The 12843-nt window shown below is 42.7% G+C and overlaps 1 protein-coding gene across 4 annotated transcripts in view; it reads left to right on the plus strand.

Annotated features, from left to right (window-relative positions):
• Positions 1–12843, plus strand: part of hivep3b (HIVEP zinc finger 3b) — a 50376-nt gene that overhangs the window by 24169 nt on the left and 13364 nt on the right. For 2 of the 4 annotated variants that reach the window (XM_028470127.1, XM_028470129.1), the window contains 3 exons: positions 2142–2185; positions 9119–11416; positions 11774–12054. In XM_028470127.1, the coding sequence (XP_028325928.1) occupies positions 9454–11416; positions 11774–12054 (2244 nt within the window). In that variant the 5' untranslated portion in view covers positions 2142–2185; positions 9119–9453. The remainder of the gene's footprint in view (positions 1–2141; positions 2186–9118; positions 11417–11773; positions 12055–12843) is intronic. The other 2 variants (XM_028470130.1, XM_028470128.1) reach the window with 1 other exon arrangement.

A 12843-nucleotide genomic window follows, 5' to 3' on the forward strand; every position in this document is an offset into this window, starting at 1 on the left:
CTATACCTCCTTTGTCCGACTGCAACATTTTGCTCAGAAAACTATTTAAAAACTACTATGGAGCATAATGATGGAATGAACGAGTGATAACACAATTCATTTTTCAAATAAGTGGAAAAAAACAGAGGTTCTACACCTTTTTTGGATCTTGACATTTTTTTCCTAGAATTAGTTTTTCATCATGTTTGAGCTCAGATATTTATTTATTTTTACTGCATTTTAGTTGAACTAGATTAATATTTCACAAAGGGAAAGTATAGAAATACAGTTGTTTAAATTTAAATAATAATAGTAATTTCAAAATTTCAGGCTATTCCACATCGGGTCCCAACCCCAAGGTTGAACAACACTGATTTAGTGGCTCCTGAATAGATTTATTTCTATAGTTTTGATCATTTCTGGTCATCTCACGCCTAGAGTTTGACCAAGACTGAGACTTTATTTGTTAATTTTCCTCTCTCTCTCTCTCTCTCTCTCTCTCTCACTCACTCACTAGTACCCCCTGTATTGTCATCAAGTACCCCCATTTGAGAAACGCTGGTCTAGGAATTCAATGGGGCAGTGGTGGCCCAGTGGTTAAGGAAGCAGGCTTGTAATTGGTGGGTTACAGGTTTGAATCTCACCTGGTCCGTCACTGTGGGATGTTGAGCAAGTCGCTTAACCCTCACTGCTCCCTGGGCGCTACACTGTGGCAGCCCACCGCTACCCCTCAGGGAAAGTGGGTTAAATGTAGAGAAAAAATTTCACTACGGTGATTGTTAAATAATACATTTTTATTAAAAGATTCACTATTATTTGAATTTGGTGAAGAGTCTGATGGCTTTCAGTAAAAAGCTGTTGTTTCGACGTGTAGTCCTTGTTCTCACGCTCCTGTTGCACCTTACTGAAGGCAGCAGTGTGAGAAAGCTGCAGTTTAGGATGTTTTTGGCCTTGTTGTTTCAGTGATCGTTGATTATCAAGGTTTTTTTCTACATTGTCTGTGAGTCTGCTCCTTAATCTCAAGATTAGCTAATCATTACATCTATGTTTCCCTTAGACACTTCTACAGCAAGCCGCGCGCACACACATGCACGCCAAAACAGATGAGCACAGAGAGCTGGGTGGGTGGTCACTAAGTGATGAGCAGCACGCCTGTTAGCTGGAACCAAATATAACGATGCAAGCGACGCAAAAAGTGCCAGCACACTGAAAACAGACATTTGAGTGAAGTATAGAATATTTGCATCTAACATCTGTGGTTCAGCAAAGCAGAGATCTTTTTTTTTCTTCTGACTCATCCCTTCGTCTGACTGAGTCCCAGCAGGCTTCCACGTGTTGCAGGCCTGTACGGATCCACGTTCTGATCCGTAGCCCAGGCATCCACTCATTCTGCGTGCCGGCTCGTCACTGAATGTGTGTTTATTTTAAAGAGTGTGACTCACTCTTCCTGCTCGTGAAGCGAAGCTCTGTGGAACAGCAGGCCCTCCGTTTCATTCGCAATTCTCCTTTTTCTTTCACTCTCCCTCTGTACTAAATGGGGCTGTGCTGATAGGCCTAGCCTGAGTTCTACGTAATGCGGGGGCTTCGAATGAATGGATGCCACTCAGGAATTCAATTACAGATTCAGCACAGCAACATGCCAGCTGTAACTGGAAGATTTACATAAACGGGACATGTTGGTGTAGAAAGTGGGTTGGTCTCTTTGGAAAAATATGCATGCATATATTCAATAAAGAGGAGTTAGTGTGGAGGAGTAGCCTCTCAGCTTCCTGTTGCAGGGGAAACCCCTGGTTGGACCTGTCTGTGATCCTGCCTAACAACAGCAGCTATTACACAACAGAAGCCTCTTCTCTCCTAAATATGCACATTTATTATTTTAGTTTTACTTGCTTTATTGCTTCATTAATACCAACACTTGATGATTGTGGTTGTGAGCTGCCTTTAGTTTCCACTCCATCGTTCTGCCTCCCTCCCATTAGTACAGTCCTGTGCCTTCCTCTCAGTTTTTCCCTCTGTCATTTCTTTTTACCTCAACCCTAACTTCACGCACACACACTCTCCCTCTCTCTAACGCTAACACTTTCTCGTTCTCTCTCCACCACACACCCACTCAAACATCCAGATCCGCTCTCACTCTCTGACTCTCCTTACTTGTCTCACAGTGGCTGTGAAGCGTCTGAGGGGGAAGACCAGACTGCTCTGTCAGGTAATCTAAACTCTCTCTCTCTCTCTCTTGCTCTCCCTCTCACTCTTTTTTCTGTTCATCTTCTCTATCCTCAATTCCTCCTTTCTCTTTTCCTCATTACTGTTACTTTCTGTCAGCTTCAGATAATTAGCTATGGAGCAATTTAATAAAGATCAGTTTGAAGACATAACACCAGATAAAAGTAATATAACTGCAGCATAAATTGATTTTTCTCACTGTACATATGTTTTATACAATAACTTACTAGGATTATGGAGCAATGATTGGGATTCATTCATTTGATTGTTCAAAGACTGAAAGTCTCAATGTGGAAATGGATTGGGCATACAGGAGTTTTTCAGTCACTTTTATGGAGCGCACAATTGTTTTATATTTAGTGTAGGAATATCCCATTGGTCTTTGCTGATATAAAATGGTGTAAATTTACCTGCAGTTATTTTTGCAATAGAATGACATCAGTGCTGAAATCTTGGTTGAGACAAATAAACGAGTACTCCTCTCTGACAGCAGATGGCAGTAGATGGCACAAAAAGACGGTAACGTTAATAGAATATTGGTCCATTTTTAATGCATATGGGCCACTTTGGATTAGAAACTTTTAGAGGGTGTACACAATACCGGTTGATATCCACAGTCTGCCTTTACAAGATAAGTTTTATTAAGGTACCCAACAATTTACGGATTTATCTCCTTATGTTTAAACCAGGGAAGTGCACTTTTTAGTCTAAGTTCAGAGCCTCATATGTCTTGTCAAAAAAGTCTAAATTTAGCCGAAGTTGTGGTAGTTTGTAGTCCGGGGAGTGTGCTCTCAGGTCTTAATTAAACTGGAGTGCATTTCCTAGCTCTGCTCTTGCATGCTTGGTTTAAAGACAGGCTCAATATTGACTAGCTGCTCCACAGCCTGGCTCTAATCAACATGGACACTGCGATTGTGAACTGCCAATTTTATTCAACCTGAGTGAAAAGCAGGAGTGTCTGCAGTCCCTGTCTGTAGCAATCCCACTGCATCCCACATGGAGCTGAGAAAGAGTGAGTGAGGGTTGTGGTATGTGGTGTTTTGTCAGACGGCGTCCTCCTCAGCGCACCATCTGACAGCAGTGATACCAGGGTGTGTGTGAGTCTCAGCTTCGGAGGGCTTTTGCTCTATTTGTTTGCTGAGTTATTCCCTCTTTTATTTTTCTTCTTTAGGCACTAACCATCAAATCTTGTGTAGGTTTATGAAAGGTTAGTGTTACTGCCTACATTTTGAGGCTTTGGCTTGATAGACACCTCTGTTTTCGTTAGTGGTGGCATGGATATGGTTATAGCTGAGCTTTCCATTTACCTTCCACTTTAGGAATGCTGAGGAACCCCCTTGCCCAGTATCAGATGTTGAACTGATTCCTTGAAATCTTGAATTTGTGTTGCCGATGTGTCTGTTATGACTTGAGCCCATCATCAGTGAGACAGGAATGTTAGAGGTCAGTGGTCGTGCCAGTTTGTCAATGCATACAGCTCTTCTCACTTCCTGCTGCCAGTGTGTGTCTGTAGTCGGAGAGGATGCTGGGAGATAAATTTAGACCTCCAGCTCCCTCTCCATCTGCCGTTGCTCAGAGTAGGTTGGTTTCCATGGGAACTTGTACCGGGCTGCCGCCAGAAAAAAACCAGAGAGGAGAGAGGGAGGGAGGGAGGGTGTGTGTGTGTCAAGTTTTGAGGGGTATGACAACAGATTTTTTAAACAGTAGTCGAGAAGGTTTTATTTGTTCTCAGCGAGTCTGGTTAGACCTTCTATACCTGCTTATCCTCCTGAGTCATAGGGATTGTTAGAGTCTATCCCAGCCAGAGTTGGGGTCCGTTACATTTTTCAGTTACAATTACAATTAAATTATGATTACAGTGACCAGCATTTCTTCCAATTACAATTAAATGACAATTAATTAACCCCATCTAGATTGTTTCCTGCCTTGTGACGGCTGATGCTCTTGCCTTTTCCCTTGTATTGGTGGATGTATAAATGCATAGATTGTTGGGTAGTTAAAGGGATCCTTCACCGTTTTCACAAATGTGGCCTAAAATCTTTGAAATGTCCTTATTAGAAGATCTATGCCTAACAAAACACATTATTTTGCACCATATTCGTTTTTTAAAAATGGGACTACTTTACTGTTTTTAGAGTCTGTGTGCCGCCATGTTGAAATGACGTCATTGATGACGCAAATTGCCTCTTTTAGTCAATTGAGTTCTATAGGAGTGAAGCATTCAGGATCATTTAGCAGCTTGTGTGCCGTGCATCGTGTAGTATACATGGGGTCACCAGAAGCGATTAACACCTCACAACCAGCTCCCGATCAGCAATCGTATGGTCGTAAGGAAATCAAGCATGTTTGAAATCCAGTTGCTCCTCGTGAAAGTATCGCACTGTTGAAGCAGTGCCACAGACCGGTTTATCTCAAACTCTCACACTGCACATGCACCCAACACCATAGGACTGATGGACTGTACTGCCCACGTCTGTCCAGCCAGTTCCTGGTCCATCACATCACCGCTTTTTCTTTCTTAAAGCTCTTTTAACTCAGATTTGCGAGTGTCTCTCCACTTCTGGGTTCTTCTTCTTTGTCTGTTTTAATTGCGACGCTTCAGAGTTCTTCTTCTTCTTCTAATTTGCACGTTAAATTTCCGGAAACAAGACCCCAACGTGTCGTGTATGAACGTACAGTGTGAGAACATGAATCGTGAGATGCAGACATTCAAACTCTGCAATTGAGTCGCACAGTTTGAGCTGGAGCTGTGTACAACGATTAAAAAAATCGCAGTGTATCCCAGCCTTTAGGCAATTAAATTGATGTCTCGATTATAGTAGGCCTTTACATTTTAAAGCCTTTTTGTTTGTAAACTACTCAGCTGATTATGAGCTATCTCTATTGAAAAGTGGGAGAGAGAGAACTCATCAACACTAAGGTTAATCTGCTGAGAGAACCTGTGGTAGTTCACTTCAGGGCACTGCAGCTATTCAGCTAATCAGAGCTGACAGTGGGGAAACATGTCTGCTGCATGTTGAACATGTTTGATAAGGGTAACAGGTGGTTTTCTACACTGTACATGAGCTGAAAGCCCTTCAGGGTGGATTATACCTTTGGACTCAAAGGAAGTGTCAAATTTGCTTTTTTTGCTTTAAACTTTCCGCAAAAAGATCCTGCTGTGTGTGATTCCCCACTCAGACCTGGCAGTCTAGACTGACATGAATAATGTAAGCGGTGCTGTCCTGTACCTCAAATCCCTTCTTTTGCCTTTAAGGCAATCATGGCGGACTAAATCCAGCTTGTGTTCTCTGGTTGTGGCCTGGGTGTACCTACAGTTGCATTACCATTCCTCATTACTCTCTCACAAAAGAAAAGTGAAACGAGACACATTTCAAAAGTTTCGCCGTTTGTTTAATAAGGACAGTAATTCAGATTAAAGTTTGGTTTCACCAAAGTTTTCTCTTGCAAACAGCATGCAAAGATCAAAGACATTTATATCTGAGGGGATGTGACGAAATGTGTAGATGGAGCTGTCCCCTAAGTAGTGATAAATACACTACACAATTTAAAGAAGTTTGTCCATCTTCAGTTTTTTTCCTCAAGTTTCAATCTTTATGTGTTGTCATTTTTGAAGGATACTCATTGCAGTGTTGCAAATACTGCCAAATTCAGTTGCAATATTCAGCATTTTGTTTTTGTTTTTTATACTATTATAGCTCTTAAATCCACTTTGGTCTTTTACTGCATATTTCTAAATTTCTAAAATAAAAAATCATAGAATTGTATGTTGTATCATAGTTTGTATGTCTTCTTTATATCTTATATATCTGTATGTCTTCCTAATTTTTTGTAATGAATTTGAAGATGCAGTACTGCTACAGAGATTCTTTAGTAAAGTGAACACACTCGTATCTATGGAGGTAAAAGAATGATCCATGATATGAATGATCATGAATCGGCTTTACACTGATCTGATTGGCTATATCGGATCAGCCGATATTTAGCTTTTTATGCAACTAATGTGATCGGCTGTAATGTCTTAATTCGCTGATCTGATCAATGACGTCATTATCTTGATGAAACTTTCCGTAAATGCTCCCATTGCATTGTTTAATGTGTCTCATTTACAACGAAGAGTTTGTTTTAAGTGACTTGGCTTTATTTCACTCACATTTGTGCACAAGGTTGGAGCGGAGCGGCTGAGCGCCGGACTTCTTCCCCAGTTTACGGGGTCTGAAAGAGGGGCAGCATCTGCTGTTACTGTGTGTGTGTGTTTGAATGTGTTTGTTTATTCAGCCCGTTTATGTCAAAAGAGAGTCTTAGAGCGGAGTGATGCACTCCCGTTTACTTTTGCTGTTATACTGGACACTTCTTTCCATTTTAGGGCGGTAGTGGACACAGAAGCGTGCGTGTGTATGCGCCCCACCTTCACTGTGCACCTGTGAATATGGACTGTAAGCAACAGCTGGTTTTGCGATGCCACAGTCAGTAAATATGTTTTTGCTCGGTCTGTACCTAAAAGAAACAATCTGAATTCATATGATTGGATCGGTGATCTTTTTTTTTTTTTTAAACTCACTGATCAGTGTTTGGACCACAAATCCAAATCGTGTAAAGCCTAATCATAAATAATATTTTCTGATCTAAAAACTTTTTGGGGTTCAGATCGGTCCCATTCATTCCCCCACGTACCATAATTTGATTGGCTGCAGGATGTACATGTAGGATTTGTAGAAAGTCAGATCAAAGAACATTTTCACAATCATTACTTATTGTTTAAGGGCAGCAGTTCATTTCTGGGTCTTTTGTAAACACTGTGCTCTGGTGGCAGTTGGTAACCACTCAAAAACAGTCCAAATCCATTAACCTTATTAGCTTTGATTCCCAAACAGAAAGGCTTGGCTAAAGTTTCATGATTTGCTTTTACTCTTGTCACAGTTGGTGCTTTCCTGTAAACATTGGCTGGCATTACGTTGCTCTAGGTTTTGTGGACTAGAACAGTCTGTTAGGAATATTAGTCGTAGTCTGTTTTCCATCAGACTTTCTTTTTTTTTTTTTTTTTTTTTTTTAACCTTGTCTGCACATGCTTTCGAAGGTTAACACTACAAGAAGTGCAATCTTTTGACAGCAATGCATATTTTATTATTGCAATTAAATAAATTTATTTATTTCATTGCATAATTGTGACCGTCACCAGCCCTCCCTAGGGAAGGGTAAGAAATACTTTATTAAAGGGAGGATGTAAAAAAGAGAGGGCAGTGTTACACCAAGGTGAGGGGTTGGAGGGGGGTGGGGAAGTTAACAGGGAAGAGGGATACAAGATAGGATATGGAATGGGTGAGGAATAGTTTTAAGTGATGCGATGTGAAATTGTGGTTGTGTATATTGTGTTTATTGTTGTGTTGTCAAGCCAGTTTGGTGACCAGTGTGTGGTTTAGGAATAATGGTGGTGGCTGTGAACAGAGGAAGAGGTGAGTGGAAATTCCATAAAACAGGTATTTGGGAACAACGTGTCTAAGGTTGAGCCCAGTATGAGTGTTATCCCACAGCCCAAGGCCAGTGCATCCATGACAAATGTATTTCCAAGTACCGCCACTGCAAAACCCAAGAGCCGCCCCCGGGCCCGAAGAAGCAGTCAGGCCAGCAGCAAGAGCAGGCAGCCTAAGGGCCCCCGGCGACCACCCCAGGGCCAAGCAGTCCCCCGAACGCCCCCAAGATCCCAAGCCGAGAGGCAGCCATCGCCCCCCCATACACACCCGGGAAAGCCCCAAGGAGCCAAGGACCCAGCGCACCACGCCACCGATCCCACCCCCAACCCCCAGACCCCACCCCCACATCAGACTTTCTTTAAAAGCAGTGCCTTTTTTCTCAACAAGTTCAGTAATTTATTAGAAACGAACACTTTTAAAGCAGAATATTATGCAGTCCCCCAGAATCGAGTGGCCTTTTTTGTGATTATTGTGGGAAAAGTTCATACCTCAATTTAAATCATACTAACAGTGTGAAAATAACAGTGGTGGCCTAATGGTTAAGGAAGCGGGCTTGTAACCAGAGGGTCGTCTGTTTGAATCCACTGTGGGACATTGAGCAAATCTAAATACCCTAAAGTTTTTCTCTCACAAGGGCGGAATGTTTATGTTTAAGGGTTCTGGTCTCTTTGTTCTAGAGTTTTGTACTGATGTTTTGGCTTTGATTTATACTGTTGGAGTTTGATCTTTGACATAGTGTGTGTTCTTCTTGGATTTTATTAATAATAATAATAATAATAATAATAATAATAATAATAATAATAATGGCTTAGATTTATAAAGCGTTTTTTTCAAGGAGACTCAAAGCGCATACAGAAACCATTATTCATGCACACCAGTCACTCACTTCAGTCATACCAGTGTTGGTAAGCTAAAATGTAGCCAAAGCTGCCCTGGGCATACTGACAGAAGCGTGGTTGCCATTTCACGCCTACAGCCCCTCTGACTATCACCAACATTCACACCCATTCATACGAGGCAATATGGGTCAAAAAAAACGACTTGGATAGAGCAGGATTCGAACCCCCAGCCCTTCGGTTATTGAACGACCCACTCTAGCACTGATCCACGGTCGCCCAATTCAGTAAATTCTGTCACAAATAAGAATTAAGAACTAATGTTGGTCTTTGATTATCATACATGCCTTTAATTATTTAAAGTAAACTTTAACCCAGTCTGACACTAGATTACATCACTCATTCTCAACATAGAATCATCAAGTATCATACATTTTTCAATAGGATTTTTTTTTATTTCCTTGAAAATAGCACAGTATCCTTTTAGGTCCTATTGTTGGATTAGGGGTTTTCAACTGTGAATGTACAGATTTTGTTGAGAAACACTATACTTTCTGTGTTTTCACTTGGTGTTTATTGTCTTTTTTCTCTTTCCTTGGACTCGTTTAGATGCTGACTGACTAACGCTCCTGACAACAACTGATGGGGATGCATGGAGGTCTTTAGGACGGGTGTTATTATGGCTAACGGAAGACGAAGGAAAGTCTGCCCAGTACAGAGCGATGATCCCTGTTAACCCATGCAACTCCAAATCACCTTTTAATGATGCCTCATTTAGATCTTGTGAATAGATTTTGGCCCACACTGGCAAAGGTCATCCATTCTGATTTACAACACCTACTTTCAGAGTTTTCCTGCCTCTGACCTCTCTGCTGCCATGCAGATAGACCAATGACGCTTCGAAAGCCTTTCATTACATATCTGTGAGGTCTTTTCCTCACTCTATGGAGGCTGAACCTAGCTGTCCGGCTGAAGGGGAGAGCTCTGGTAAGCAGGAGCAGCAGCATCTAACAGCCGAATCTTCATTAGGATCATGTCCTCCTCAGCAGCCACCCAATCCTCGCCCCATACACAGAGCCTTGGGACGCCTTCAAAATCGCCAACCTAAACGCTCTGACCTTCTGCTTCGATTACAGCAGCAGCAAGCAGTAGCATGGCAGCATTCAAGCACTGCAGGAACTTCAGGAGGCAGCTATTACTCTTCAGCTTCCCCATTAGCCTCACCTGTCCACTCATCAACCCAGTCGGATATCAGTCATGGTGTTATCTCTCACTCCATCCAAGAAAGCCAAGAAGGGATCGTCTCCCCCAGAAAAGGGGAGAAGAAACCACAAAAGCCAGGAAAATACGTGTGCACTTTTTGTGGCCGTCCATGTGCCAAGCCAAGTGTTCTCGAGAAACATATACGCTCCCATACAGGAGAAAGACCATACCCCTGTGCCCCATGTGGCTTCTCGTTCAAGACCAAAAGCAACTTATATAAACATCGCAAGTCCCATGCTCACCGCATTAAAGCAGGTCTGGCATCAAGTCGTGATGAACCCAGTATTAGTGGACCAGAGGGGAGTGGTATCGGGGAAGAACAAGAGGAGCATACAGAGGGAGAAAGCACAGAATCTGAAGAAGAAACCGGCCAGCACACAAAGTCCTCCTATAAGGAGATGGTCAGACAGCAGAGGAAAGGACAGAAGGGGCACCAGGAAGGGGCAGAGGAGAGTCTGAGGCTTGAAGACTCCCAGGCTGTCAAACAAAGATTAGCCCTGAGACTTAGTGAAAGAAAACGAGGCCCCATGGCATCCCCTGATGACCCACGTTCCTCTCTTTCCACCTCATCCTCCTCCCAAGGCCCTGGAAGTAAAGGCAGCACAGAGTCTGGCTACTTTTCAGGATCAGGAAGCACTGACCTGTGCCAAGTTAGTCCACCTAGTTCTAGTGCCAAAACCTATGCAGAAATCATTTTAGGGAAATATGGCAGACTTGGAGGGCAGCAGCGCAGTCCTCACCAGCAGCAACCTCATTCTTCACATTCCTCATCTCCAGGACAGGAGGATCAGAACATTCCTTTTTCTGTTCCTAAAACCCAAGTCATTGAACATATTACCAAACTTATCACTATTAATGAAGCGGTAGTAGACACTAGTGAAATCGACAGTGTTAAACCCAGACGCTCCTCTCTGTCCAGGAAAAGCAGCATGGAGTCACCCATATTTACCCCTCCCAAAGACCCGTACGCCTTTGATCCTAGAGGAGACGCTGCTGGTCCCAGTGGTATAAAGCGCCTTCAAAGTCCTGAGGCAGAGCTTACAAGTACACAGGTTTCATCCACAGTACCACTTCTTAGAAGCCATTCAGTACCATCATCCACCAGTCAAGAAGAATCCATCACAATTGGGACCAGTGGTTACCGCCTCTGCCAGTCATTTGATGAACAGCAAGCAGTTGTAGCAGAGATGAGAGTTAGTCACTCACCGCGAATGCTCAGGCGCCAGCCGGCCATAGAGGACCCACTGGGAGCTGAGGCATTGGAAGATGCTGGTACAACCTCTTCATCAGCCAGAGGCACTGAACCAGGCATGCAACCTTTGCAGAAATCACAAAAGAGTCCCAGCGGGTCTGAATGTGACGTGTGTGGGGCTTGCTTCCAACACACTGAGGATTATAAAGCCCACAAAAGCATTTGTCCAGCACAGGGCCATGAGACTGGGGAGGCAAGCAAAGTAAGCCGGGAAGATCGACCCCTCTTGATGCACTATAAGTTCAGAGCGCTGGCCATGGCTGTGAGGAAGAGAAGGAAAGAGGAGAGTCTGGAAGAGGATCCACCAAGCCCTGGACCTGTAACCACACCAGGCGGCACTGTGGGACTGGCTCCAGTGTTGGGCCAATCAGAGCACAGCACGGTTGTCCCAGGTTTGTTTACTTCACTTTCTAAACTCATCCTATTCATTACCCATTTTTCTCTTATATTATCACAGGATGCTAATCTATTGTGTGGCTTGATGAATATCTGTTGGTTTAGATACATTGACATAAAATCTATTTATTTTTGTAGTACTTTTTAAACTGTTTTAATGTAGCCTTTTTTTACCTCTACTTCATGACGTTATCTTTGTTTAACATATAAAAAAAACTAAAGCAATTTTCAAGCAATTTGAATGTAACTAACATGATTAGAGTTGTAAATAATTTATAAATTAATTCAGTATCTATACAGGTGATTGTTCCGCCTGAAAACTCCTTAAATACAACTCTGCTATTGGTCCTTAGGTGTTTCTGACCCGAACCAACAGCAGCAGCAGGATAGGAAGGGCGTGTCTGTCATCCAACACACTAGCTCCTTTGAAAAGCAGGACAGTGTATCTACAGAGAGCCAGAAGCCAGACCACGGAGAGAGCCAGCAAACACCACAACCCAAGCCAAAACCATCACCCTCCACATCTCGCCTTATTCGCCAGCCAAACATCCAAGTGCCGGAGATCCTCGTTACTGGGGAACCTGACACTGACATGCCATCTGTGTCACCACCAGCGACAGTGTCTTCATCCAAGGTACACATTTCCCAAAAGCAATGGTTCTCGAAATGGGGAATAAAGAACCCTGGAGGTACATATTGTAACTTGAGGGGGTATTTGATATATTTATAGTTATCTAAAACATGCTTTTGTAAAAGAAAACAAACAACATGACTTTCAGTAATGACTGAAGATGTTGTTCTGCTCTACGATCTTCAAAAGTGGTTACTATTAATACTATTATTATTATCGTGGTTGTTGTTGAACAGTTTTCTTTCATTTTAAAGAAGTTATTGCTCATTGTTGATCAGTTGCATGCTGGTTAAAGGTAGGGTAGGTGATTTTCTCCAGATACACTTTTGAAATTTTCTTTATGTCCTGACAGAAATTAAGACCTTATGTGCTCTGAAAAAGGAACGAAGAAAGTCTGTCATCTGTAGCAGCTGTAAACCTGTAATAACTTCAACCATTGGAAAAAGACGGTTAGTTTTTTTAACCAATTATGTTGCCCTGTCGCCCTGTCTCCCTGCTCGTTCTCGACACCTCGCGTGCACCAAGCTCACACTCAAAGCGCGTCACCGGTGATGGACTTACAACTCAGTTTTTAGTCACGTATTTTGACATATATAATGATAGTTTAGTATTTACTTACTGCTGAATGAGACATGAGACGACAAAGTTTCTACACAATACAAGTGATGAGCTGAGGTCTGCTTCTGGAGCAGCGGTGCTCGTGCATGTGAGTGAGATGGAGCACAGAGGGGAGGGGGGAGGGGGGGTGAAGGCGGACCCGTCGGGGAAGCTACATTCAAAATCATGCTAGCT

The sequence above is a fragment of the Gouania willdenowi genome, chromosome 16, assembly GCF_900634775.1.
Source record: "Gouania willdenowi chromosome 16, fGouWil2.1, whole genome shotgun sequence".
NCBI classification, from domain to species: domain Eukaryota; kingdom Metazoa; phylum Chordata; class Actinopteri; order Blenniiformes; family Gobiesocidae; genus Gouania; species Gouania willdenowi.